At 35.8% G+C, this 27,337-nt stretch overlaps 1 protein-coding gene across 1 annotated transcript in view; it reads right to left on the bottom strand.

Annotated features, from left to right (window-relative positions):
- IQCM (IQ motif containing M) overlaps nucleotides 1-27,337 on the bottom strand; it is a 483,123-nt gene that overhangs the window by 228,012 nt on the left and 227,774 nt on the right. Inside the window, exons 10-11 of the mRNA XM_061191607.1 lie at nucleotides 25,357-25,365; nucleotides 14,304-14,362 (exon numbers count right to left, since the gene is read on the bottom strand). Of these exons, the coding sequence (XP_061047590.1) occupies nucleotides 14,304-14,362; nucleotides 25,357-25,365 (68 nt within the window). The remainder of the gene's footprint in view (nucleotides 1-14,303; nucleotides 14,363-25,356; nucleotides 25,366-27,337) is intronic.

The raw sequence follows: 27,337 nt of genomic DNA, 5'->3' as shown, positions 1-27,337 counted from the left end.
TTCAGCACTACTATTGAATATATTGAAATAGTCAATACATTGAAAGCTGTCCTATTTATCCAAGTCCAAACCATGAAAAGAAATCAAACAAAAGTCTCCTCCTTAAGTTAAATATATAACAACTAAAATATTATTAATATAAATGTATTAGGAGCTCACTGTGATAAACTGATTGCACTGATGGCCAATTAATGCTTCCTTATGTCCCTATCTTTGCAATGTGATTTTATAGCCCCACCCATCAAGAGGTAGAATCAAGTTACCTACCTGTGAATCTAGGCTATGATCAAGGTATCAGATCAAATAGTTTTCAGTGAGAGAAGGAATCATTAAACAAGATTGCATGTGAGAAAAGATACAATAAGTTAATTAGTAAGTTAATCATATCTAAACATTAGACACTGAGCTTGGCAAACATTTGAACAGGGAATTTCCTTTCAACTGCTAATGCTTATATGATAATATATATTAAACACTACATCAGTTTTAGAGTTTGTTTCAGATATTGCTACTAATTAGTTCTGGCTGATATTGAAGTATTTTGTATGTTCCATTTATAAAAGCACTCTTTGCCCATCTGTTCATAGGTTGAAAGTAATTAAAGGACACTTATTTTGGCTGTTGTAAAAGCCAAATACTTTTTAAGCTGCAAATATGTGACAAAATCAGTTCAGGTTGCCAAGTTCGGAAATACATTAAAAGAGATTTGTGATGCCTCCCTACCCCCAATTCCTCTTCCAACCTGCATTATCGAGAAGTAAATATCACCGCTTTCCTGATTAGACTATCATGCCTGCTTTGTCCAAATGCTTTGTAATTTAGTTATAATTTATACAATTTACTCTGATTTGGATCCTCTGCTACCAAGCTGTGTCAAGGGCTTTCGTTCCTGTACTTGCAGCCTTGAAGTAGAAACATGTGATGCCCTCATGCTTTGAATGTTGGATCTGAAAGCAACTTGGCTAACAAGTGAAACAAGTTTGTGGCCTACTTTAATGTCCTATATGAGGTCTGTTCAGTTTAAAAACAATGCATTAAATTCAGCATGGGTGATAGAGATTTTTAAGAACAGGGATGTCACACATTTCCATGAAAAATCTTGTCTCAATATTATTTAGTACTCCATTTTCAAATCTTCCCAAGGGTTTAGTACTTCATGCTAGCAAAACCTATTCACTTAAAAAAAATCAAAACAGAATTCCTGGAACTTTTAAAAATAGGTGCAATCCTCCTGAAGTGGAAGATAGACACCAGTTAAGGCAAAAATTTTAAATAGTTTAAATATGTGAATGAGATGTGTTTTCTTCTGTGCTTTCCACACTTTTTTTGTGTTCTGATCATTCCTCACAATGCTAGCCTGCCCTGAGCCAAAAAACCCAAGACCCCTCCTATTTTGGGTAGCTCCCAGTTCCATAGCAATCTCTTTCACTAGATCATATTAAAGGGTGAGGTTGATATTCTATTTAAAGCCTCTGAGGGTACTTGGCTTCAACAGTTTACAACCTCAAGTGCTCCAACTAGTACCTATCCAGAAATGCAAATGATACAATGGGCTGGGAGGATTTCTTCTCCCTGCCCCCATACCTGATTTTCCTAAGAAGACGTTCTCCCAGCCCATCATGTCATATCTCTGGAAAGATGGGTTTTATTTTTGCTGCTGCTGCTGCTTGGTTTCAAGTTTCTAACAGTTCTTCCTCAAAACAAGATAGAGCTTTTTAAATTCCAAATTCAGTTCAAAAAAATGCAATTATTCTTTCCTGCACATATCAGCTTTTTGGAGGAACACTATTTGTTATGAATTAAACTGAAATTATCATTTCAGACAATACAAAAACAAAAGCAGAGAGGAAACACTGGTTTTGTTCAAATTTAATTGATTCTGACATTATGGGCAAGGTAAGCATGATGCACTTCCAGGGAATTCTCTCTAAAACAAACATTTAAACCACCTTTTTATTGTACCTACATGTTTTTATCTGAAGGGCACTGAAAAAAATTACCACTGAAGATGTCTGTAATGACTAGGGTGTTTATGCCAAAGGTGTAATGGGAGCTGATTTTTCTGTGGCACAGCGACCAGAGTTGTCCATTTTTCATGAGCTTATCTATGCAATAGGGAACATAATGAGTTGTATAGCCTTTCTCCCAAAACATTCATTTATTCCTCTTGGGGTAGCCCTTTGCTCTCAACCCAAACTTTGGTCAGTTATGGAGAAGAGCTGGCTCTACCCCCTACTATCCATCTCTCTCATCTCTGCTCCAAAAGAGCAGACAATGAAGATGGGTGCCTGTCCACAGATTCCTTTTCCCTAGAACCGGGCTTTAGGTAATGAAATAAATCCCCACAACAGTTCAGGTGATTCTAAAAACAATTTCTGATATTATACTCAATATTTTATTCCCAACCACATAACTGTTTTAGGGACTGTCATTTCCAGGAATTGAGGAGACCCTCAAGCAAGCACACTCAGAGTGTTGGTCAGAAAGCAGGTCAAATTCTACTAGAAAAACAGGAAATGTGGACAGTCTTTGGAACAACCTGGAGAGGGATGGGACTTTGTAACCCCCTCTCCCCATGCTTCTGCCTCCCTACTCTCCCTCTGTATGAGTGCTTCCATGAAAAAGTAATGGAAAATCTGATTTTCTCTGCTTGAGACATCCATTCATTCTTATTTTACTTTTCTGGGTAGGATTACTGTGATTTAGAGATGAGAACTTATGTGTTCTCCCTCTCATTATTCTGCTTGCTGTTTCTCAGATGTTTTCCTTCTGATTCCACACAGGAATTGTTACCAATAATGTCTGCTTCTTTCCCTACCCGGTTATTGTTCGTATCAATAAGGCGAAATTACTTTTTATAGCAGCAGACAGAAAAATTATTCATTGACCAAGGAATGGAGAAGGAGGAGGTCTTGTTCTAAAAGCCCCTTCTCCCTGAGTGTAGGCAAGGGTGAGATTTTCATAGGAAAAGGGGCTAAGGGGGCGGTATGGGGCAGAGGTCTTGCCATTTATGTTCATGGAAATGGGTGGTGATTTCCTGGACCAGGGTCTGCACCTCTTTTCTGCCCTTTTATGGTCCTTTGGAGTTTGGGTCAGAAGCAGAGGGAACCAACATGGTGCCCTTGGGCAGGAATTTTAGCACTAAAATGAGATGATAAATAGTTGTAGAGAGACCTTTGTCCCAATTTCAAGTTCAGCCAGCTTATACCACTTCCTTGTAGTTAAGCCCTCTTGTTCCTGTCAATGTAAACACAGCTAGAAGATACAGTCAGTTTGGTTTTCTGCAAATTTGCCCAGAGGGAGGTTTTTATTAGAAATGAGTTGGGGGGCGAGGGTGCTTCCTTCCTTCTTTGACGAAAGCAGGTGTCCTTGTGTTTGTTTAATATCAGATCGTATTAGTTATCAATCAGATGGTATGTGAAGAACTAAAGAAACTAGTAGTGGTGCCAAGAGCCAGAATGTGTACAAAAAGGATGCCATGATATCCTGAATTCATTTCCTTTGTTTTAATTTTATTACTGTTTTGTTTTGTTTTCACTATATTACTATACCAGGGAATGATTTATGATGTTTCTCAATTTCAGGAGGGCAAATTTCAAGATTCTCATAAAATCTTTGTAAACAAGGTAGAGAAATATAGGCTGACTGGGCAGTCTTGGGTGGTAGGGTGGATAGTGTCATTACTAGCTGAGATAGGGAATATAGGAGAGAAGACATGGGGAAGGGAAAACATAATTATTTCAATTTTGAGAGACGGTTATGGGATATCCCAGTGAAGATACCCAGGAAGGAGCAGAAAGTCTGAGATAGGAGTTATAAATTCCTGAAAGGGAAAAAAATCATTAGAAGGCAGAGAAAAGATCTAAAAATTTAATCCATGCATTGAACAAATATATATTCATTTACTCATTCATTCATTCATTCATTTAGTATAAGATACTCTTCTAGCATTGAAGATACACTGATAAATAAAACATAGAAAATTCCCTGTCCTCATTAAGCTTATATTCTAGTGGGAGAGACAGACAGTAATCACAGTAAACAAGTTAATTATTGAGTATGTTAGAAGGCAATGTATGCTTTGATAGAAAATAAAGCAGAGTAAGGAAGTTGGGGAGAGCTAGCAGGGGTGGAAATTGCAATTTTAAATAGTGTGTTATGGCTGGTGTGGGATTATTGAAAAGGTAACGTGTGAGCTAACTATCTCAGGCAAAAGTGATAAGGAGCTAAATCCAATGTTGAAATGTGATAGCTTTGCTTATAAAGCTCTGCAATTGGTTAATATATATGATTGTATAAGTAATTCCTCTCAGACTCATGAGGATGGTTAGGTACCTTTCCTCCATCATTGTAGTTACCACATAACTTAATTCTCTGGGTCTATCACCCCTCTATACTCTGAATTCCCTAACAGCAACTACTTTTCCTTGTGTACCTCGCAATATATAATAGATGAAGGGAAGAAAAAAAGGGATAGAGAAAGAAAAGAAGGGAGGGACAGCAAAAGAACAGAATAGGGATACATTAGAATATCTGAGAAAAGCTCAGGGTTTGCTTGTTTGGGGTTTTATTTATTTTTCAGAATTGAAATCAATGTGAGTATTGCCCTTAAGAAACTGACCCCCAAAGCTGACATATGATGGGCTTCATGAATTGATCTAGAATATCTACAGTTTGGTTCCACTCTACACTGTATTCATAAAATTACATCTGAAATACTGTGTTTTTTCCTAAGCATCACTCTTCAAGAGGGATACTTTTGAGTATGGTGGGCACCTGTTCCTTTCCTCTGTTTTCACCTCCTTTCCCTTGTGGAATTGCACTTCTCCTTCTCCACTCGTATGACTAGGATTTGTCTAGGGCTGGCCACGTCATCCAAGCTGGAAGGTCATCCAGAATATTTCTGTGTGTGTGTGTGTGTGTGTGTGTGTGTGTGTGTGTGTCTAATAAGAGACCTTTCTTTCTGGTAAGAGCAGGAAGTAAGTCAATTACAAACAGCTGGAAGCCAACCATTTTGCTTACCACATGGAGAAAAAGTCTGTAGTAAGAGGTTTTAAGGCCAAACAGAGGCAAGCAGAGATTTAAAATGAATGAAAGGAGAGCACATCCTGAAGACATTACTTGAACCTGTTGAATCAGTTGAGCCTAAGATGTTAAACAGATAAAAAGAACAGATGTCCGACATACTCTACACTCTTGGAATCTCTACTTATATGAGCAAACAGATTTAATTACCATTTTGCTTAAGCTAATTTGAACTAGCATCCTAATAAATATATAAATCTAATAAAGATATGTGTGTGTGTGTGTATAGAAAGAGAGAATCTAAAGAAAGAATTGGTAACTAGAGTGGCTTCAAGAAAACAGAATCAGGACCAGTGGGTACCAGCTCAAGGGGGATAGGTGCTGAGCCTCACAGAGAGAACTGTCAAAGTCAGGGCACTAATTAGAATGAAATGGATTCCACTTGAACAGAGTAATTACTAATCCCTGGAGTTTTCAAGTAGAGGTGATGTAGGTACCATGTTATAGAGGAGATTCACCCTTTGGATAGAGGTTTTCAGTAGAAAATCTCTAAGGTTCCTTAAACTCTGAGATTCTATAATTCCCCAAAGACAAAATACAACTAGAGGAAGTATCACTGGAGAAATATTATCCATTATAAATTTATTTTCAAAAAATGCTTAGGCTGGGTACTGACCCAGAAAAAAAAATCTGTTCACAGAAGATACCATAAACAAGCTAATATTACATTAGTAATTAACAAATTTTAGAAGAGACCAAAGGAAAGTTATTAGGTGGTAAACAGTAAAATTGTTTTGAGATAAAATAAGAGGACTTGACCCATTTCAGAAAAAATGATGATGGACAAATGCAGTAATTTTAGAGATATAAAGGAAACATTAAAGTACCTAGCTAAATCTCCAGACTCTGAAATGTGAATTTCATACTTAGATATGCCAGTAAATGTACTATATTCTATTATATCAAAAAAGAGAAAATTTAGAATTCTTAGCACAGTTTTGCCTTTCAGTAACATATTTGTGAGTCATATCCGGTTACTACTACCCTTTTAGTTCTAGCATGCTACAAAATAGGAAGGGAAAATATATAATTATTCCTCATCTACATATTTACATGAACTATCTGGATGCTTGGAATCCCAAAGAATGAAAAAAAAAGAGGAACTTAAGGGTTCTAAAATGGTACACTTCATAGATGGTATATTTAAACAATGTTTTTATATCCAGAATTGAAACAAACTAAATAGTAAAAAGGTGAAGGGCTGATGACCACCTTTTGAACTTCTTGCAACTTTAACATTATGAATTAACGATAGAATATTTTTCCTCTATGAGTTAAAGACCCATCAATTTTTCTCTTCTGTACTTGGAAATCAGTCAGTCATTTTAAAAAACAATTATGTACTTTAGAAATTCAACGAAAGGAAAATTTATCACTAAAGTCAGATGAATCTGCAAAGAATTAACAGCTCACTGCTGAAAGACATCAAAAGAGAATATGTGTTTTGTTCATGAAATACAATAGTTTATCTGAACAAAGAAGGAGATACTATTTGCAATATAGTTAGAGGTGCCAAACAAATTCAAGTGGACCTCAAGGAAGATATATGAAGAAATCTTTGTCACAGAAAATAAAAGTACAATGTCATGGTAATAGTACAGTAGATTACAATCCTGGTTCACAATTTTCGCTTAGATATTGAGAATGAACTCTGTGTGCTAATGTATTATTTCCTTTTAGTTAATAATATAAACCACTTTTGATATTTTTATATTAATGATACCACACAAAATAAGAGAAAATGTGTTAAGCATGAAGAAGTTAATGGAAAGATTAAAAAAAGGTGATGCTAGGAAAAGACAAGATCCCACTTCACTGCAAAATATCATTCACTTTTTACCTTTATCAGGATAAAAACATAAACATATATACTATAATTTGTGTACATATTACTTTTTTAAAATTACAAATTAAGAATTACATCTATTGGGCTTTAATTCTTTCTGGTTTAGAAATCTTACATAAAGTATTTTACTTTGAAAAACAAAACTCATAAAAACGTTCCTTTGGCAATTCTATTTGAACTGAAATTGCTTGGCTCACTTTGAAAAGCTCATCATAACCTTTCTTTTCCCTTAAAAAAGGTTTTAGGCTTTCTCAACCATACTTTAACCTTAAGGATTTCTAACAATCTTCTGACATTTACGGAGTTCTAAAATTTCAAAATTTACCGTTTAAATTGAAATATTGAGGAAACAGAAACTTGCATTCTGAAATCAAATAGTTTTGCTTTATATTGTTCATTTATGAAAATTATATTCTCTAAATGTTGGGCAAGGGTGTGTATGAAATGAATATTTTTAGCAGAATTGAAAATCAAGACAATAAGATCATATCCCTCATAAAAATAACACAAGTATATATTTAAGAACCCCAAAATAAAATCAAGTAGCCACTGTGTGGAATCTGGAACCTGGTAAATTTATCCTAAATGTGCTGGATTTGAGCATTATAGTTCTTTGTTTAATAATGCTGCTAATGAAAAGTCTTATATACATCTGTATACGTAATTGTATACAGCAAATGGACCTAAGCACTACTGTTATATTTATTTCTCTCCTTCTAAATTTTGAGATCTTTACAGTTGAAAACACAAGAAGATGGACAAAAAAAATAGAAATGTGAAAATATGCATTTTAGGTTCATGATCACTGAAAATTAGGACAAAAATAATTATAACTCTGCCTTATCTACCACTCTTTATCCATATAAGGTAACAGGTTCCCTTCCCTCTCAAGAACCGGAGTGGGTGCCCAAATTTGCAGTAATTCCAAATCAAGTGCAGGAACAGCATTTTTAGTTTGCTCAACTTCCCATCCCAACCTTTTAACAGCCAAGTGACTGCCTCCTTAAAAAACACTGCTGAGGGCTTCCCTGGTGGCGCAGTGGTTGAGAGTCTGCCTACCAATGCAGGGGACATGGGTTCGGGCCCTGCTCTGGGAGGATCCCACATGCCACGGAGCAACTGGGCCCATGAGCCACAATTACTGAGCCTGCGCGTCTGGAGCCTGTGCGCCGCAGCGGGAGAGGCCGCGATAGTGAGAGGCCCGCGCACCGCGATGAGGAGTGGCCCCCACTTGCCGCAACTAGAGAAGACCCTCGCACAGAAACGAAGACCCAACACAGCCATAAATAAATAAATAAATAAATAAACCCAAAGTTTAAAAAAAAAACCAAAAAACTGTCTTCATCTTAAAAAAAAAAAAAAACACTGCTGAGTGGGTGCATAAACCAGTTCTATTTGCCAGCTGTAGAGAGTTCTCTCAAAGCTTGTGGCTATGGGTAAATGAATTCCATCATTTTTTTTTCTATAACTAAGAAGAGTGGGAAAAAACCAAACTCTCTTATATTTATTGTAGCCTGGCAATGGTGATATATGTGTGACATATTTTCACCCTCGAAATGCAAAAGTACTTTAGAAATTGGCCAGTACCTTACTGAAATTGACAGATGACTGATGGAAGGTTATAATATACTCTGTCTCATGCAGACTCTACGGAAACCTCTAGCTGAAAATATATGGGAGATTTCTCTCTAACATGAAAAATTCTTTAAGACAAGCTTAAAGGGTCCCAACATTTGGATTCTAAAGTTTCACAGAATTTCTATGACAGAAATGGTATAGGATTTCAAATGAAGAAGAAAATCTTAATAGTGTTTCACTTAAATATTTTCAATGAAATGTGTCGCATGTGAAATATTTAGTTTTATATCATTCACTACTTCACTCTGTTTTCACATTGTTTCACTTTCTTTTATCTCTCTTTCTCCAGAATTCTATCTAGTAATACGTTTTAATCACTAGAGCCACTCTTGTACTTGCTAATTCATTAGCTTCAGTCTACTTCTCTTAAGTAATCATCAGAAAGGCTGTTAAAATTTAAGATACAAATGGCACAAAAGCAGCATGACTGAGTAAGAACACTGTGAATTGAGTGTTGGACTCTAGTAACAATTTTGGGTTTTTTTTACTTTTTACTTTTGTGACCTTGAAGAAGACACTTAATCTTTTTAAACTTTTACTTTCTCACCTGGAAATTAAAAGAACTGAATCAAGTGATCTCTAAACTTCCCTTCCCTTCAGCCATCATCCTCTAAAATGTTTATGACAGCCCTGCAAATGTTAGCTAGATGTCCCTGCAAAACTGCCACAGCTCTTTATGCTGCAACAGATGGCAGACAGTACAGGAAAATGCTTAGCATTCAGAATAGCTGGTTGGCTCCAGGAAAATAAATACAATAAACACTCACCTTTCAGACTGTACAACTTTTTATTATTGAAAGGGCTGGACTAAATTTTACTTTAGTAATACCTATGAGAAAAAAAAAGACTTCCCACTCAAACTAACCAGGTAAAGGATATTTACAGGAAAAAGACTTACACAGGAAGATAAGTTAACACCATCAAATAGTTTAAAAATATATAGTATTTTTTTCCTTAAAGCAGGTCTTTTTGTGAAAAGGTTTTTGATGACAAATTCAATTTCTTTAATAGATATGGGTTATTCAGATTTTCTATTTGTTCTGTGTCAGTTTTGGTATGTTGTCTTTTTTCAAGAATTTGTCCATTTCATCTCAGTTGTTGAATGTGGTAGGCATGAACTTATTCATATAATCTTTTCTCCTTTTAATGTCTATAGAATATATAGTTATTCCACTTCTTTCATTTTTAATATTGGTAATTTATGTTTTACCTCTTTTTCTTAGTTTTGTTAGGAGCTTATAAATTCTACTAATCTTTTCAAAGAACCAACTTTTGGCTTTCTTAATTTGCTTTATTGTTTCTGTTTTTTATTTCATTGCTTTCTGTTCTTATCTCTATAACGAATGTTACACGTGCACTTAAAAAAAAACGTATCTTCTACATTTGTTGGTTGTAGTCTACAAACATTAATCAGTTCAAATCAGTTGACTGTATGTTCAAATCTGCTATGTTGTCATTTACTCTTTTTACTAATTTTCCTATCAATTACTAAAAGACATGTAAAAAAATTCCAGTCATAATTATGCAGTTGTCCATTTTATTCTTTAATCCTGTCAATTTCTGCTTTATTTGGGTTAAAGCTCTATTATTAAGTCATACACATTTAGGATTATTATCTAATTCTGATTAATTCATTCTTTTACAATTATGAAGTGTCCTCTTTATCTCTGGAAATCGTCCTTGAAGTCTACTTTGATGTATAGCCACTCTAGCACTCTTCTGCTAGCTTTTTTACATTGTATATCTTTTCTCTAACCTTTTACTTCCAATTAATGCCTTTTTATGTTCATCTCTTATAAACAGCATAGAGTTGGCTCTTGCTTTTTTATACATCCTGACAAACTCTTACTTTTAACTGCATGTTTATTCTGTATATGAAATATAAATGTTGGTACAGTTGGGTTTAAGTCTACCATTTTACTATTTGTTTTTTATTCACCCATTATATGTTCTCCCTTTCCTGTCTTCTTTTGGGATAACCAAATAGTTTTTGATATTCCATTTTAGTTTTCATATTATCTTTTAGGTTTATCTTTTTGTATTAGTGGTTGCTCTGGGAATTACAATTTGCTTTCTTATCACACTCTACTTAGAATTAATACCACTACACATAAAATGAAAGAAACTTGCAAAAGTATAAGTCCATTATTTTGCTAGCATTGTCATATATATTTTTGCATCTACCTACTTATAAGTACCATAATAATGTTATGATTTTGTCTAAAATGTTCAATTTAAAAATAATTGGAAAAAATATTCTTTTTCATATATTTTCATCATATATTTTCTATGTTCAATGTTCTTTATTTCTTCTTGTAGATTCAAATATACAACAGGTGTCATTTCTCTCAGCATGAAGAGCTTCCTTTAACATTTGTGAAAAACAGATTAGTTGGCAGTATATTCTCATTTCTTTAATTTAGCTGAAAATTTCTTTTTTCAGCCTCAATACTGTGAGATAGTTTCACTAGATACAGAATTATCAGTGGATAATCTTCTTTCTTTTAGCACTTTAAATATATAATTTCATTGCCTTCTGGTCTGCATCATTTCCAGTGAGAAGACGTCCATCATTCTCAGAATTGTAACCCTTTGTACAATGTGTATTTTTCCCTGCTGGTTATTTCAAAGGTTTTTCTTTGCCTTTAATTCTCAGCTCTGCCTATGATATGCCTACGTGTTTTTTCTTGTGTTTATCTTGCTTAGATGTGATGTCTTCTTGGACGCATAAAGATGTTTTTCATTAAATTTGGAAATTTCCAGCTATTCTTTCTTTCTTTTTTTAATAAATGTATTTATTTTATTAATTTATTTTTGGCTTGTTGGGTCTTCGTTGCTGCACGTGGTCTTTCTCTAGTTGCAACGAACGGGGGCTACTCTTCATTGCAGTGCGCGGGCTTCTCATTGCGGTGGCTTCTCTTTGCAGAGCACGGGCTCTAGGCACACGGGCTTCAGTAGTTGTGGCCTGTGGGCTCAGTAGTTGTGGCTCGTGGGTTCTAGAGCACAGGCTCAGTAGTTGTGGTGCACAGGCTTAGCTGCTCCGTGGCATGTGGGATCTTCCCGGACCAGGGCTCGAACCCATGCCCCCTGCACTAGCAGGCGGATTCTTAACCACTGCGCCACCAGGGAAGCCCCCAGCTACTATTTCTTCAACTACTTTTTCTGCCTTATTCTAGTTCTCCTCTTCTGAGACTCCAATTCACATATGATAGGCCACTTGTTATTAATTTATAGGCCCATCAGGCTTTGTTCATTTTGTTCTCAATCAATCGTTTTGTTCAGATTAGTCTCTATAGATCTACAAGTTTACTAATCTTCTCTACTGCCTTCTCCAATATGGTGTTCAACCGTTCAATGAAATTTTCATATCAGATACGTTATTTCTCAGTTCCAGAACTTTCATTTGATTATTGTCCTTATATTTTCCATTTATGCACTGGGATTCTCTGTTATTAGGAACATCTTTTTCTTTAAGTTCTTGAACATTTATAATAACTGCTTTCCAGCTCTTGTCTGCTAATTCTAACATTTGGGATATCTTTTTCTTTGATGTAACCCAGATTTTCCTGTTTCTTAACATGTCTAACATTTTATTTGTTGTGTACTAAACATTGTACATTGTAGGGATTGTGGATTATGTTACTGTCCTTGAAAGAATGTTGATTGTTTTTTAATTCTAGGTGGTAGCTAAGTTACTGGTTTATCATCTTGAACTTGTTGAGGCTTAGTTTTATGCTATTTTTAGGGTGAATCTGTTTGTTTCGTCCCTTGTACTAAGGTGAATTCCTTGGTCCTGGGGTATAATCTCCACTCCGTAGGTGTTGGCCTTCTAAGATTTCCATGGAGAGACTGAGGTGTTTACTAAGTCCTGTCATCTGAAAGGACTTAAACTCCAATTTCTGTCTCCCTCCATGGTGAACAACAACTGAGAACTCTACCTAGGCTTTAAATTCCACAAATATAAGGAGCCTCTCTTGTTCACCCCGTCCTTAACATCTAATACAGCAGGTGCTTAATGTTTCTTGTTAAATGAATAAACTATGAAAGACTGAAAGAAAATTTTCTGAGCAGGACAAGACACAATCTGTTTTTCCTTTTCCTCTGGAAATTGTTCATTTGTTCAGTTATATTTTCTGAGTATCTACTACATTGCTGGGATTGTGCCATGAGCTATAGATAGAAATGTTAACAGAATCAACCACCCCTGCTCTCACAGAACTTGAAATTTTAGCCAGGGATCATTCTGGCATAATTTAGCTTATAGTATGTAGCAATGACTGCAATTAAAGGACCTACGTTTGAATCCAGCTCTATCACAGACTAGCTGATTGACCCTAAGTGAAATATTCAACCTCAGTTTACCCATCAGTAAAATGGTGATAATAAAATACATCATGTGTTGTTATGGGAGTTATATGAAAGTACCTCGTACAAACTAAGCACAGAATGAGTGCTACTACTAATGAATTTAGCTACTACTAAATTTATTATGAGACTAACTCTCAGAAAACATCTAATCTTAAACTGGATATTTATTTATTGGAGGTTTAAACAATTGTTTGGCATTATTTCACAGTCATATTTGGCCAAGATTCACCATATAGTGCAATTCCATAATACTTGAACCTTAGAGTCAGATGTATTTGGGAATTCAGATTTTGTTTCAAAGTCTAGGAAATTAATATAGCATGCATACCATATATTATGTAACATTTAAGTAGAGTCTGGGGCAGTGTCCCATCATTGAACATATTAATATTAATTAGCTAATACAATTAGTGTTAATATGTATGCAAAGTATGAATATTCACATGAAGTGGGAAAAGTAGAGACTATGAGTAATCATGATCACTTATTACTTCAGGTCAGGTTTTGACACTAAGAGTTTTGGCACCACCTTAGGTGACATCAACTTTCAGTTTCTGGAGCTTTCCAGATTTTGGAATTGCGAATGAGGGATTATGGACCATACCTTTTGAGTAATTGAGAGAAGGAATTAAGAAGGATGTCAAGTAAGAGAAGGTAGCCTGAATAATATATTTGAATAAACCTGTATTTATTAGGGGGTAAGTTTTGCAAACTGGTTGCTCTGACAAACTTCAGTCTCCAAGGTTTACCCTTTTGCTATTTGCATCTATATGGCTTGACACAGAGCTTTGCACCAAGTCAGTACAAAAATAATATCTGGTGAATTAATAAATTAGTGTGTTACCAGTGAAAAAGAAAGCACAGGTCTGAAACCTGTCCTTTTCAGAAACTTCACTGTTAATTTTCCATAATCCCTTCTTTCCATCTCACTCTCCAATCTATCTCACAAAATCAGTTATTTTTTCACAAAAGTTTGACAACAAATTTGCTACACAAAGAAGCAGAGCAAACTTAAGAATGCCTCATAGAGTCACTGAAAGGCATGCTGTACCATAGTGAATTGCAGGACACAGTTTCTAATAAACAAAACTGCTGAAACATCATACAGTACTGTTTACAATGCTTTTACTTGCCACTGCAAAGTAAACCTACAGCCTGGTCTACTGAATGAGCATTAATACACTCAAAAAAATAAGAATTTTTTTATCCTTGCCTTAGTCAAATTAAATGGGAACTTTGAAAAAGATACGTTGAAAACTTGAGCTTTCAACAACCTACATTTCTTTAAAGCAGATACTTAAGTCAGGATAAAACCAAAAGCAAACATATTAATTTAAACTTTTATGCTATCATATAAAAGATATACCTGGGTTTTGGCTTTGATTCTGGCTTGACAGACTGTTGTTCTTTTTTGATAAAACTTTTCTAGAATAAGAGAAAGAAGAATTGACACAATTAGGAAAACAACTTCATTGTCTATAAAATCTTAATTCCATTGATGTTCTATTATATTATCAAAGGGATAAACAACTGATCCATTATAATATATAAGCCTAAACATTGATATAAGTATATATTATAAACCTAAACACTTATATAAATAAGTAAGTATACTCAGAGGAGTATGATCACAGAACCTCCTCCAGCATCTTTTGGCCCCCAGGTATACAATTCCTTCTGATCATTTCAGTCAGCAAATATCCATAAAAATCTACTACAGATAAGAATTTATTTATTTAATTACTTATTTGCCCTCTGTCTTATAAAAAGTTTTAAGGTAGCTTACAAAAAATATAGTATGTATGAAAAAAGAATATCAAGTTAAAGGGAAAATACGGATAGAAAAATAATGTCAAGTGTTTTCTGATACTGCTTACTGTGTTACACAGATTTGCCTCTCAAATTCCCAGCTATCAAAGTGTTACGGACAGAACTGTGCTCCCCTAAAAGTCATATGCTGAAGCCCTAATCCCCAAATGTGACTATATTTGGAGATAAGGCCTTTCAAGAGGTAATTAAGGTTAAATGAGGTCACAAGGGTGAGGCTCTAATCCAATAGGACTGCTGACCTTATAAGAAGAGGAAGAGATGCCAGGGGCATGTGTGCACAGAGAAAAGGCCATGTGAGGACACAGCAAGAAGCAGCCAAGGAGAGAAGCCTCAGGAAAAACCAACTTTGCCGTAGAACTGTGAGAAAATTAATTTCCGTTGTGTCAGCCACCCAGCCTATAGTATTGTATTATGGCAGGCCTGGCAAACTAAAACACAAAGTAACAAAGAAAACACAGTAGTTCTAACATTCACAATGTCTATAAGAGAAGTAAACTTATTTTCTGTGAAAAATTTCTTCCATGAGTCCTTCAAAAGAAGCCTGGGATAGTGTAATGGTCAGTTTCAACAGCATCTCTTCAACAATGACACTTGAGAGTTTACTATGGATCTTTTACACAGTCCTTCAATGTCAGTGAATAGTTGAAAGAACAACTTAGGAAGATGATTCTCCAAGATCTCAAAATAACTGGGTCATTCCCTTTCTGGTCATTTGGTGTGATCCAAAGGTTAAACTGATACCTGGAGGCATTGCATATCCATTTTATAATCTGCTATGACAATTATTTTGCCTAAAATAGCTTTTGAAAAAATGGCCTCGGATAAGAGGAATTTGAGGTAATCTTGACAATGAGTAAAGGTTAACGGATTTTGGATTGTTGGTGTTGTCTTCCCTCTCAGATTCTATAAGAAGTCGGTGCCAGAAAGTGCCTTGGCTATTGAGGTGCTCCTGATACCACAACGAAAATGCTTATTTTACTTTTGCTTTAAAGTTGCAAATAGGGACTTCCCTGGTGGCACAGTGGTTAAGAATCTGCCTACCAGGGCTTCCCTTGCGGTGCAGTAGTTAAGAATCCGCCTGCCAATGCAGGGGACAGGTTCGAGCCCCGGTCCGGGAAGATCCCACATGCCGCGGAGCAACTAAGCCCATGCGCCACAACTACTGAGCCTGCGCTCTAGAGCCCATGAGCCACAACTACTGAAGCCCTCATGCCTACAGCCCATGCTCTGCAACAAGAGAAACCACCTCAATGAGAAGCCCCCGCACTGCAACAAAGAGCAGCCCCTGCTCACCGCAACTAGAGAATGCCAGCACGCAGAAACGAAGACCCAACGCAGCCAAAAATAAAATAAATTAATTAATTTTTTAAAAAAAGAATCCGCCTACCAATGCAGGGGACATGGGTTCAATCCCTGGTCCGGGAAGATCCCACATGCCACAGAGCAACTAAGCCCATGCACCATAACTACAGAGCCTGTGCTCTAGAGCCCTCGTGCCACAGCTACTGAAGCCCGCATGCCTACAGCCCATGCTCCGCAACAAGAGAAGCCACCGCAATGAGAAGCCCACGCAATGCAACCAAGAGCAGCCCCCCTCGCGACAACTAGAGAAAGTCCGCGCACAGCATTGAAGACCCAACGCAGCCAAAAATAAATAAATAAATAAGTAAATAAATTTATTTAAAAACAGAAAGTTGCAAAAATGTATTTAACCACTATTTGGCAACTGAAGCCAAAGAAGTCTCTTCTATAAAATCTCAGGATATATAAAAAGTGTAAAGATGAAATGTGGAAGAAATTTGTATTTGTATTGCAAAACTACTCAGTTTTAAGACACAGAGTGATTGTTTTAAATACAAGCTTCACTCTGTCCTATAGTGAGTGCTCTCTCGGATGCAGTCTGACTTGTATATGTAAACTTGTATTTCATGTCATTCATTTTTTAAGATTGAAGATTAACTTTTCTTCTACCGTTATGTTAGAATGCAAGAATAACCTTGAGAATTAATTTGCATCATCTATCAACTATTTGTTACTTTTGGAATTCCCTGATCATGTTTTCTTTTTCAAAGCATTCACCCTCAAAAATAATACTGTACTTTTTAAAACTTATGTGCAACATATAGGTGATAATAAAACATGAAGAAGCACCTATATTTTAAATATTGCTCCCAAGATGTTCCATGACACATATTCATGGCTAGAAAAAATACTCATGGCTACAAAAATTATTTTTTAACCTATGTAGTCCATACTTTTGCACACAACAAAGTGCTTGGCTTGGAACACACTGTCCTTATGTGATACTGCTATTTACACTTGCCAACTAAATTTTTTTAACTGCTTCCTTCTTGGCCAGACTAACTGAGATTGGCATATTCTCCATCATGAGAGGTGTCAAATATGAAGGCCACTAAGCAAAACAGTCTCAGACAAACATTCTTGAGGATTTTTCTTAATAAAATGTTCTCTGATTTTTTTCCAGTTACCTCTGTTGTGTCTTTTTCTTCCTACCTACCATAATTAGAAACTGGCGGTGGCGGGGAGTCTGGTCACCTTTTTGCGAAGTCAATAGCAGTCCTTTTCTTTAAGGGGTCCTGGGGTTTTTTTTTCTAAGTCTTAGTTTTCTCCATACTTATATATTAAAATCTCAAGTCCATTCTGCCTTGATGTTTCAATTCCATTCTCTCTCAAAATGTTTCTTCTTTCCACAGCTGCCAGCTGCTTCTCTAGACTTCTTCAAGATCCTAGTCTCTCCATGACAATGCATTTGAAGCGACACATTCTCAATACTTGGATAACGATGTAAGTCACTTATTAAATACTCATGTCAAAATTTTCCAATTTTTTTAACAACCTGTGTGAATTTATTTCAAACCTTTTTCAGACTCCTTTCCCCCACATATTTTCTCAAATCCCACAACTTAACTGGCACCAACTTCTGATATTTCACATAATATTACATCTCAAGCTTCTTTTTAGAAGCAGCTACCTAATCCACCAATTCCCCCTTCTTTCCAAATCTCATCTGGAATTTATTTTTTCCTTTTGACAATGCTGCTAATTTCTCTCATAGTTTGATGATTAAATTCTTGCATTAACCAGAGATGAAATATGGAAGAGAGCCTTTCATTTCACATCATAATGCTAGCCATACTTCTATATTACTACTATTAGTGTGAAATTCTGCAATATGTTTGCAATAACAAGGTACTCTATAATTGGCACATTACACCTCCAATACTTACCTTAAAATGTGGTTAAAGGGGATTTTCTAAGTAGCAAGAAATTTTCATAGTTTTAAACAGCTTTGTGACCCTACCAGAAGCATATACAAACACACCATTCAAGGTAAGTGAAAGGTTTCTTTAAAATTAGATAACTGTGAAGAGAAAATCACTGATAGCATATACATATAAAATTAAAAATTACACATTAAAACATGTGAAATAAACTGAAAAGCTTTTTCTGCCAGGCTTGAAACTTGTGTTTCCCCAGCAGAAGTCAGGCATGTCACCAGCACATTCTGTGAAATAGCAGTGAGTTGCATTCCTTGTACTGCTACTGCTTCTTGTATAAGAAATGTTTTAAAAAGAAAACTGTCAGTAACTTGCACACATGCAGAACCAGAAGGCACCAAACACATCCTTTTGGAATTTTCCACAAGTCATTATCTTTACATTGTTGTATTTTAGAGCTTCTAAGAACACATACAAACCACAGAAGGGTTTTCCAGCCATAGAGCCACACCCAGGAAGTTGTGATAGGCCCAGGAAACCCATAGTTTCTCAAAATCTTCTTGTGGAGCCACAGAAGCCCCATTGTGAAGGTGTTCTCAAGTGTGGTATTTCTTTTACATTTCTTAAGAGAAGTGGAGGGAATACCATAGGTAATGCTGGTCACTCTGTAATAGCCATGGCCTCAAAAAGCCATTCAACTTTCAAATTAGGAAAGACTGAGGGAGGTGGCCCAACAAAACATAGGTTTTTCCTTTACCAGTCACTACATAAAATTTCTTTAACCTCCAAGGGAAATCAAAACTCTTTGATATTTAGCAATTTAAGGATCACACAGGAGGCAATACAAAGACTGATGAGAAAAAGGGAGCTGGATAGAGAAGTTTACATCCCAGTGTAAGTCCCTCTGAGGGTTGGAACCTATTTGTAAAAGACGTTAACAGGGCTGTTGCTTCCAGGAGCATGTTCATAGCAACAAATCACAGCATAATACTACCACACATTCTAAAAAGAAAAATCAAATATATTTTAAATGCATAGCTGAAATGAAGGGAAAGTAATAGAATTCTTTTCCGGTAGAAAACAACGAGAATGGTGAATTTACTGTTGTATGAGTTCTGGAGCCTGCCTTAGCCTTGGGGATGGCATGGAAATTTTAGACAACCTAGAGCCTGGGTTTTAATGAGCTCCGTGCCCTGCAGTTGGGAGACAAACACTGGAACCCAGAGCATGAAGGAATATCAGAGCTGAGAACACCTCTCATAAAACCTAGGTACTGGAAGTGCAATATCCTTAGAATATAAACCAGGATTTTAAAATTCCCCTGGGGAGAGAAAGAAAGAAGTAGAAACAGAAAGAGAAAGAGATACCATGAGACCACTTGTCTGTCATGGTCTTGCCTCTGGGTGGAGAGGAGAAAAAGTCATTCCTAGGAATTTTTCAGGACAAAGACTTCATTCATATGGATTTGGGGCCTGACTTCACACTATGCGCAATTCCCTAAACACCCCCTGCCAAAGAAAAGCAAAAAATTAAGAATAAAGTGGTCCCAGGTTGGTAGTGCACTAAAAGAGTACCTGGTAAAAGCTAATATCAATCATTTTTAGAAGAATGCAGTTTAAATTCAGGATTCAAAGAATTCTCACAGTAAAATACCAAGAAAAATGAGCTCACAGTCAGAAAATCATCAAACATAAGAAAATAAGCGATCAAAGTATCAGAAGAAACAACAAACTACACATTCAGAAACTCAAAGACTCCAGTACTGAAACTAAGGTATACAGAATATAAAATAAGAATGAGCTTCCATTTCTATATGTTTAGAGAAATATATTAAAGTAACCAAAAATTTTCAAAGCTGACCAAGCTGATTTGAAAAATAACAACTAAATGTTCTAAAAATGAAAAATAATTGGAATAATTGGAAACTTAGTGAGTAGCAAAAAAAAAAAGAATGGACACACAAAAAGAAAACACATAAAAGAGGAATCAGGAGGGAAAAAAAGACCCAGATATAGCAATAAGAGACAAAGAGATGGCAAATGTGAAAAAGTGGGGGAAAAGACAAAGAGTGACAATTAAATGGAAGACAACATATGTGTAAGGAGAGTTTTATAAAAAGTTTTAATCAGAGCTTATAAAGAAAAAGTGGAAGAAAAAAAGCATTTAAAGAGATAGTGACAGAGATTTTTTTCCAGAATGCTGAAAGACACTGACTTTCATAGTTAGGAAGCCAAACAAAAACCAAGCAGAATAAAAAGAAAACCACACTTACACATCTCATAATAAAACAGCAGAACAACGAAAAGAAGTCCTTAGAAGTAGAGAAGAGAGATTACTCACAAAGGAAAGACAACTGGACAAACATCTGATTTTTCAACAGCAACAGTGGCAGCCAGAAAACAGGGGAAAGATAACTTCAAGATTCTGAGACTGTATTATTGAGGAGGAAAAAATAAATATAAACAGAAGTTTTCTGCCATCTGACCCTTACTAAAGGTACTTCTAAAGGATGTAATTCAAGAAGGAAAATCATCCTATAGCCTGTGATGCTAGATATAAGGGCAGGTAAAAAAAAATTGGTAAGCATGTAAGTAAACCTAAACAGACAAGGAAGTAAAAAACAAAATAATGGTTTCTAATTTGTGAAGTTAAAAATAGTGAAAATAATAAGAGAGAATTAAACTCTGGTAGTTAAGGCAATCTAAGATTTCTGTATGAGGTGGGAAAAGGATAAATATACTTTAAGTTAAAAGCATGTATTAAAATCCATAGGTTAACCACTTATAAAAAGTAAAAAAAGAACATAAAGGTCAAACGAGTACAAGGAAAACTAGTACAATGCTAGTTTGTACAATGTACTAGTACAAAACTAGTACAAGGAAAACTAGTACTAGGAAAAATGGAACAAGAGGGGAAAATATGTCAATCAATTTCCAAAAAAGACAAAGGAGCAAAAGAGAAAAAAAGGACAAAATAGAACAAATAGAGAGCACAGAACAGAAGGGGTATAAATGCATCTAAATACATTTTTGAAAATACAACTGCATGATGCTCAAAAAAAAGAAATAATGGTGGCCTAGAAATATGTGAAAAAAAAATTCTCAGCCTGATTTGTCATTAGGGAAATGCAAATTAAAATCACAAAGAAATATTTCATATCTTCCAAATTGGAAAAGGTTAAAAGTTTGACATATTAAGTGTTGCCAAGCATATGAAGCAATGCAGACTCTCATAAACTGCTTCTAGGAGTGGAAAACTGTTCTCTATATTGCCTGGTAACACTGAACATACGCCCACTGGCCAGCACAGCCAGTCTACTCCAGGCTGCTTGTGCCTAGAGGCGATCACTTATTCAGGCAGTTAATAATCAGTTATGGAGTTCCTACTGCCCAGGCCCTGTCCACCTGCCTCCCAGGCTGAAGGGATCAATATTCTGGCATCTATATAACCCATTCTCGATGCAACAGGATGCAGGTTCATATTGATGCTGGGAATTCTTACCCTAGAGAAACTCTTGCACCTAACATTTGTAAAAGAATGTAGCAGAATTGTTCATAATAGGACATAATTTTTTAAAAAGGCAAATATCTCTCAGCAATAGAAAGGATAATTAAATTGCAGTGTAATCATTCAATGGGATGTTGTGCATCCATGAAAATGAATGGACCACGGGGCCACAGATCAACATTTATGAAGACTGATGGCTCTCAAAAATACATTGCTGGGACTTCCCTGGTGGCACAGTGGTTAAGAATCCGCCTGCCAATGCAGGGCACATGGGTTCGAGCCCTGGTCCGGGAAGATCCCATATGCTGCGGAGCAACGAAGCGCGTGCACCACAACTACTGAGCCTGCAGCTCTAGAGCCCACGTGCCACAGCTGCTGAAGCCCACGTGCCTAGAGCCCGTGATCCGCAACAAGAGAAGCCAGCAATGAGAAGCCCGCGCACCGTAACGAAGAGTAGCCCCTGCTCACTGCAACTAGAGAAAGCCTGCGTGCAGCAACACAGACCCAACTCAGCCAAAAATAAATAAATAAATAAATTTATTTAAAAAAAAAAATACATTTCTGGGCAAAGAGAGAGAGAAGACATTATAATTCCACACACATAAAGTGAAAAACAAGTAAAAGTAAGCAAATACTAAATAGAGATGTGTGTAGATGTGCTAAATTATAAAGGGAACAATTAACATAAAATTAAGGAGACTGGTTTCTTCAGGATATGAAGGGAAAGAAAAGACACAATGAGTTCTGTTCCCTAAGTTTTATAGGTATTTGTTTTAGTGTTATTCTTTAAGATATAGATATAGAGCTATAAATAGATACGTATATGAATAATACACTGTTTTGTATAATTGATACATAAAACAATACAAATTTTAAAAATAGTGTGGTAGAAAAATTCCTTGAGTTTAAGATGAGTGTCTGTCCCCCAAGAAAGAAAAGAACGAAAAGGTCTTGGGAATCCGTGGGTTTCCCAAGTATTCAATATATCAAAACTTACTAGGAGGTTACATGGCTCCAAATCTCTCCTGTGGTTTGTGTGTGTTCTTGGAAACTTCAAAATTCAAGAATGCCAAGCAATGGAACAGCTGCTGCCAGGAATGAGTTGTCTTATTCTGAAATTTTAAGTGTATGAATCTATAAATACATATGATTAATTCTTTTTATCAGCTAGAATTAAAACAACAAAATGAGGAAATGAGTTCATGTTTTACAATTTGGGGACATTTTAATGTGCTTGTGTTCATATTGATATTGAAGTTGATGCTCAAATGAATGTAAGGCGCTTATTTGATTCTGAATATGTTTCTCCCTTTGTATTTAACATACCCTCCCAGGTAATTAATTTAGTATTAAACAATTCGGTTATAAACTGGATAGAATTTTAAACTTTTGAATTCAATCCTTTTCATATGTGCATTTGTTTGGGATTTATTTAACTGTAAGACCATTGTAAATAGTGAGTTTGGTTATCATAAGATTTATATACTATGTGCTAGATCTGGAACTGCATCCCAGAACTAATAAATTGTTTTAACTAATAATTAGAACCTACTATCTTCTTTATGTTCATGTTCTTCAATATTCAACAAGACTCTGCAAAATAGATACTTTAATTCTCACTTTTCCTTAGGAAGTTGAGAAGTTTAATATCTTTACCTTGATTACACAAGTAGGAGGTGACTGGGATTCAGACTCAATACACTACTCTATCCAGAAGGTGAAATTGGTAATACAGGTAGAAGATTTTTAATCTATGAAAATAGTCAGAATACAGTGAACAAAGACAGCATTAGAGTTTACATTAGATTTTTAATTGATTGGCACTCAGCAATTTTGTTTTCCACTCATTTCTTTTAGAAAACCTCCAATGATTTTGTAGGGAGTCAGTAGGACTTAATCATAATGGGATTTAGAACAGCCAATCAGATGCATGGCGGGGGTGGTCAAAAGCTGCCCCAGCCTGCTAACTACAACTTGACTATTTCCCCTTGTTTGGAGCATGTTTATGGGGAATTACATAAAACAATGCTTATCAAACTTTATGTTCTTATAAATCACTAAGATCTAATTCCTAGAGACTCAGGATATACTTGGATGATATATCATCTTATTGAAATTGTCCAGATTATTTTATTTGGGTGAAAGCTCTATTATCAAAATAGCTGGCATATTTTCCCAGGCCAATTTTGACATTCACTGTAGTTCTATTTCATTATTTGAAAATGTGTTTCTGATATCTTTGATCGGTTATAATCTCACTCGTCAACGTTCACAATAAACCACATTCCTATCCCACCACATGACTAAATTCAGCATAGAGTATCTGTACCTCAAGTATTTGTCAGGAAAAAAATTACATTGTATAGACTGTCACTACTTATCAAAAGCTCACTTAAAAGGCAAAATATTATGGGGTATTGTCTAAAACAGTGTTTCTCAAACTTTTATATGCTTATAAATCACTACTGATCTTATTCAAATACAGATTCTGATTCAATACATTTGGGGTGGGTCCTGAAAGCAAAATTTTTAACAAGTTCCTGGATGATAACAATGCTATTGACCCATGGAGTCGGAAGGGCCTAACTAAACCTGCAGAGAATTATCTAATTTTAGTCGGTTATTGCTTTGCTTTTTCTTTGTGTACTTTTGTTTTTGAGGAATAAGAGGTAGTGGAAATCTATGTGAAAATCCAAAACCAACACTTCTTTGGAGGACAAATTAACAATATATAATAAAAAACAAAGCAAAAGGGGGAAGCATACCAGCAACTCCACTACAAGGAATTTATCCTAAAGAAATTTAGAATATGCACCAACATTTAACTACAAATATAATGCACTGCATTCCATTAAAGCATTGTCAATTGCCAAGATAACCAAAAATGAGTTATTTAATATTAAATAAAATATGTTAATAAGAAAAGATGCTCAGAATATATTTTTGAGTGAAAAAAATAAGGTTATAAAGCATTGTTGCTATAATAAGTATGGTTGATTTTCTCATTTTTGGCTCATCTGGGTTTCCTTCAGAATATAGGTATTACGAGCATATTTATAAAAATTATTTTAACACGTGGTAAAAAGCAGATGTTAAAGGCTTTATAGGATGGTCATAATTATGTGGTAACAGTATAGGGAGAACAGAGAAGGAAGAACACAAAGACCTAAAATAATTTGAGTTTAAAAGTTGTCCTATGTGTCTGGTTCAAGGATACAACTGGAGTCAGATTAGGAATCAATCACCGCAGACAGAGCCCTGAAGCAGCCTTGTGTGGCTGAGAGGATCGTCATCCTCTGATACTCTCCTAACACAACAAATGAATGGGAGTGTGTGTGGTCTCCTGATTACTACCAACCAGATCTCACCATCTGCAACCTAGTTTTCATCACCAGATCTCCTACAACTCAGAGTTTTGAGTTTGTGCCCTTGGGATGGATTTGTTTGGTCCTCTCCAGACAGCCAATGAAACCCATCCTGTCTGCAGACTCAAAGGGATCTTCTAATGAGACTGTTGGAGGAGGTTAGAAAAAAGAAAAAAAGAACCCAACAGGAGAACTGCGTGACAAAATGAGAATGGCCACGAATTCCAGAGAAGAGGAATGGGCCAAAAAGTCCATTTCAGGACAAATAATTAAGGATCGTACAACTCTTTCAGTCAATACAGATAAAAAAAAAAAAAATTAGAGCAAAATTTATGCAACATCCTTAAATCATGTTTTTTTCTTTTTCCTCTTCTTAATAATATTATCATGGTTGTGTTTTTCACTGCTTTGGAACCTTGAGTCTCTTATGTGTTCCACTTGGGGAAATGTCAAATAGCTTATTATTCATTTATTCAACAAATATTTTCTAAACCTCTAGTTTATGACAGAACCCATTCTAGACACTGGGGTTGCACTGGTGATCTAAAATGTCCTCAGCCTTATGGAACCTACATTTAGTGAGGAAGGCCAGTAATAAACCAGTAAAGAGATTCATGATGCACTATGAAAAAATAAAAGTAGTGGTGCTCCTTTAGGTGGGATTCAGGGAAGAAGAATCACAGGGAGTAGCATCTGTCAGAGATATATAATCACATCTGCCTGATTCTGCTATTGGGAATCACATAAACATGGACATTCTGCAATTAATTCCAGGACATGTCTTGCATCAAGTATCAAGAACAATGAATATACGATCATGGTATTTTCCTTATAGAACTAATAATGCGTGTGTGTATGTGTATGTTTTCAACCTTAAAAATAAAATAGCCAGTTATTTTACCCACAAAATGGGTTTATTCGGGAATAGCAGAGAATTGCAATTTGGGACAGAGAAGCTATGGTGAATCACAGGCAAGTCTGAAGAATAAAGGAGAGGGGTCTTGCTTTGAGTAGGTGTTAGGAGGAAATTAAGAAGGGTTGTTTTGAACAAAAGTTCATTGGAGAAGAGCAAGAGCCTGAGGTTGTGGGGGACGTTCCTTCTTTTTCTGAAAAGCAGGAGATAAAATTCCCGTGTGATTAATGTCTTCCCTTGTCAAAACAATTCTTACCTTCCTTCTTCCTGCTGGTTATGCAAGTGCAAAGAGTGGTATACACGTGAGAGTTCCCCCTCAGGCTGCATGGCTCCATTTTAAATGAGGTTCCCTTTATTTATTTTCACAGTGTGTGTATATATTTGTGTGTGTGTGTCTGTCCTTATCTCCTTATCTTCCCCATCACCTTTATCTACTATGACCACCACTACTATTACTTTTGCTATCACTATTACTACTATAAGCCTATGATTCCTTATTTGTAACTCAGAAATCCAGAAAGCTTTGAAAACCAACAAGTTTTTCATAACACATATGGAAGGGAGAATTTAACTCACCTAACCTTTGGTGGCAAAACCTGACCAGAACCAACCAACAAATGACCTATATAGTAGCCTGTATCTCCCACTTAATGAGAATATTCTTATGCTTTACTACAAAACATTACCATGCTTTGATTACAGGTTTGATTACAGATCTACTTATCTTCTTACCTTTCTAAAGTTTGGAATTTTCTGATTCCCAAATATGGCTGGTCCCAAGAGTTTTGAATAAAGTATGGATCTCCACACCTACGACAAGCTACAGCTATCAACACTGCTGCTGCTCTTACTAAAAAACTTTGCCTTTGAGTACCTCTGTATTTGTTATTCCAATTCATTCTAACATCTCATTAGCCTAAATGTGTATAATTGAAGAGAAAATTTTGCACCTAATCCATCTACTGTTTAATGAATACACTTGACTTTTCAGACATTTTTTTCTGATCATTTAAGAAAGCATATCACAACAAATCTAAGTCAATGCAATATTAACAGCCATAGCATTATCCAAAGCCTGTGGCCATAACCCAGGATGTTTATGTCTCCTGGCACTTTCTATGTCTCCTGGCACTTTCTATGCCTACTTATTATTACTACTGAAGTTTTCATTCATATTCAACATCCATGTCTGGTGCATTTTGTTTGATGAAAACAAGCTAATTAGTGCTGAACCTTTCCTAGTTCATAAATTTATTCCTAAGAACATTAAAAGGAAGTCAAGTGAGACATGTTCAGTAACAGATGTTTGCCTTTTTTGGCTGCCTTTTTACAGTTTGTTCTCTTTCATTACTTTTTAAGAAATTTAGTTAATGTTCCCTTTCCTAGAGAACAAGCGTACCTAGCTTCCCAGAAGGGTGGGGGTGGGGGGATTCCCCAGGGTAGGCACAGTCTGTTCACTCCCTTAACCTAATATCTGCTCCAATGTTCTTTGCATCCAGCTTTTCATTCTTTCATCCAGGTTTTGGTAACAATCACACACCAGCTT

Source organism: Eubalaena glacialis, chromosome 5 (genome assembly GCF_028564815.1).
Source record: "Eubalaena glacialis isolate mEubGla1 chromosome 5, mEubGla1.1.hap2.+ XY, whole genome shotgun sequence".
Lineage (NCBI taxonomy): Eukaryota > Metazoa > Chordata > Mammalia > Artiodactyla > Balaenidae > Eubalaena > Eubalaena glacialis.
This window is presented reverse-complemented; position numbering and strand designations above follow the sequence as displayed.